Source organism: Elephantulus edwardii, unplaced genomic scaffold (assembly GCF_000299155.1).
Source record: "Elephantulus edwardii isolate Elephantulus edwardi_28Jun2011 unplaced genomic scaffold, EleEdw1.0 scaffold00016, whole genome shotgun sequence".
Classification (NCBI taxonomy): Eukaryota; Metazoa; Chordata; class Mammalia; order Macroscelidea; family Macroscelididae; genus Elephantulus; species Elephantulus edwardii.
Genome location: NW_006399766.1, coordinates 6,799,782 through 6,802,722, shown reverse-complemented (window position 1 = coordinate 6,802,722; position 2,941 = coordinate 6,799,782). Strand labels below are relative to the sequence as shown.

At 37.5% G+C, this 2,941-nt stretch overlaps 1 protein-coding gene across 1 annotated transcript in view; it reads left to right on the top strand.

Moving 5' to 3' along the window:
• LOC102877450 (ubiquitin-conjugating enzyme E2 L3-like) overlaps nt 1–560 on the top strand; it is a 2,432-nt gene extending 1,872 nt beyond the window's left edge. The window contains exon 2 of the mRNA XM_006881859.1: nt 358–560. Coding sequence (XP_006881921.1) covers nt 358–560 — 203 coding nt within the window. The remainder of the gene's footprint in view (nt 1–357) is intronic.
• Nucleotides 561–2,941: the final 2,381 nt, after the last annotated feature.

Sequence of the window (2,941 nt, the reverse complement as noted above, 5' to 3'; positions counted from 1 at the left end):
AAGGGAAGCCCAGCTCTTGCATAAAAACATGGCTAATATGACCACGATCATATTGAAGAAATGGTCGACCCCGCTGCCGGTGTGCTGGGGGAAGGAACCACATTAGGTCAGTGGTGCCCTGCCAGCCAAAAGGCATTGATCCACGCAGGTGAGGATTTCTCACCAGAAAGGTTTCTCAAGCCAAAGATTGGCCCTCCTCAATGTCACCCTTTTTGGAGGATGAGCTGATCTTGCAACCGAAGCCTCACCCTGCAGGTTCACATGAAATCCCAAGCACGCCCGTCTCCCGACTCCTTGCTGGATGCCACAGAGCTCTTGTGTCCTCTGCCAGCATGTGCCCCACTCTCCCTCATACAGCTCGGTCCACAGCAGGCTCAGGACGGGAGGGATCTGCCTTGACACAGCACTGGCCAGGGGTTGATGTCATCATGCTTGCTCAGGAGCTGGCCAGCCCAGGAGCAAGATGGCCTTCCCTCACCCTTGAACTCACACAGCCTTTGCAGAAATCACCTCCACTTGAAGGTCAATTGGTGAAATCCCTTCCATGTGTTTTCTATTGACTGTCTTTTTTTTTAGAAATGAAAATTGACCTTAGACTTTATCATAGATAAAATAAATTAACACTTAGGATTTTGAATATCTTGAGAAGTTTTTGGCAATTCAATGTCCTTTGATGTCTTTCTTTCTTTTTTTTTTTTAAAGTCATTTGATTTCTTTACTCCTGCTGTCATGGCCATTGATTGTGGATTCCTGATAGCTTTGGTCTTTCTCTGTTCATGTTGATAGTGTCAGTTGATGCAGTTGTGAGGATTTTTCTTTTATGTTGAGGTGTAATCCATACTACTGAAGGATGAGCTACATCCTTTAAGCTTCACCATGAAATGTATCAGGTCATCTTTGTTTTCACCAAGTATGCTTATATCATCTACATACATAGCACAGATTTTGAATGTCATTGTTGTTAAGTGCTATTGAGTCAACCATGATTCATAGCAACCTTATGAACAACAGATCTGAAACTTGTGCTATCCTGGGCCAGGCTTATAATCTCTGAATTACTTAAGCCCATTAATACAATGACTGTGTCAATCCATCTTGTTGAAGGGGCCTTCTTCTCGTTTGATGATCCTCTCTATGACTTTCCAAGCATGACATTTCTTTTCTGAGGACTGATGCCTCCTAATAACATGCCCAAGATATGTGTGACCAAGTTTTGTCATCCTTGCCTCTAAGGAGAACCCTGGTTGTGCTGCTTTCAAGACACATTTATTTGTCCTTTTGGCTGTACTCTTTGACAATACAGTAAATTAAAGGTATCAATTCTTCTCCTTTTATCCTTATTCACTATCATGTAACTTTCAGATGCATAGCAAGTAATTGAAAAGACTGTGGCTTGAATTAGGGGTACCTTAGTCTTTAAACTGGCATTGGTGCTCTTTGGCACTTTGGAAGGATCCCCGACAGCAGATATTCCCAGTGCACTGCATTTTGATTTCTTGATTGCTGGATGTTGATTGTGGATCCAAGTAAGGTGAAATCATTAATCTTTCATTGTTAATTAGCCTTCTCAAATCCTGATATAGTGTCCTTCTTCATATAGTGTAGATTCTCAAATTATTTATCCAGCATTTGAATTGAGTAAAGAATGGTGAAGGATGCAACCCTCATGTAGGATATTTTGGATTTAAAACAACATAAGACCCTTTTGTTCTATTTAAATGGGCACCTATTGATTGACTCATGTACAGTTTCTATAGGGGTAAAATTAAATGTTTTTGAATTCTCATTCATTGCAGTGGTATATACAATTTGTTATGATTAACACAGTTAAATAAATTTACATGATCAATAAAGCACAGGAAATATCTTCTTGTATTCTCTGCTTTGAGATAAAATCCATGTGACATTAGCAGTGATCTTTTTCTAAGTCCTTTTCTGAATCTGGCTTCAATCCCTAGCAATTCTCTTAATGTACTTCTGTCAACATTTCAGAAAAAAAAATTTACTTGAATATTATATTAATGGTATTATAATTTCTACATTCTTCTGGATTACCTTTCTTTGAAATGGCCACAGATATAATATCTTCTAAATTTCTTGGTGTAGCTCAGTGAGCACTTCTAGCCTTAAATCTGTTTACTAAAATTTATATCTTATCTTCAGGTTGCTTTGATACTGTTCTCTAGCACTTTCATGGGAACTCAACAACATTTTATTTTTTCACGGTGAGTTTAGCTATCTCTTTTTCTCACTGTTACAAATTCATACTTCACCACAGAAATGGAAGACAGAAAAGCATATCACGACTAGATTTATTGTGTTAAGGTTATATGTTAACTGTTCTTCATATGTTAAGTGTTTTTGTAATTATAAATTGTATAATATACCATATGTGAAAACCAATAAGATATCACCATTATGAAACATTCAGATGAAAATGAAGGAGGATAACTAAACAACTCATCAGAAGAATGGGGGGGGAAATCAGAAAAAATATAGAAAATAAAGATACAAAACTATAAACATGTAGGAAAATGGCTAAGGTATACACTTTTAGTAAGAATTTAAATGGTCTAAATATCCCATGGAAAATTCAGATAGTGGAATATTGTATTAAAAAACCCAATGATTCAACTTATATCTAGAATATATAGAATAATTAAGTGTCACAACAAGGTAAAGGTAAACAACCCAATTGCAAAGTGGGCACAGGAAAAGGACACTTCACCAAACACAACATTCAGATGGCAAACAAACACAGAAAGAAATGTTCAAAATCTCTAAGAGAGATGCAAATCAAAACAACTATGAGATATCATCTCACCCCAGTTAGAATAGCAAAATTCAACAGAGCAGCAAACAACAAATGCTGGTGAGGTTGTGGAGAAACTGGAACCCTTGTTCACTGTTGGTGGGAGGGTAAAATGATGCAACCACTATG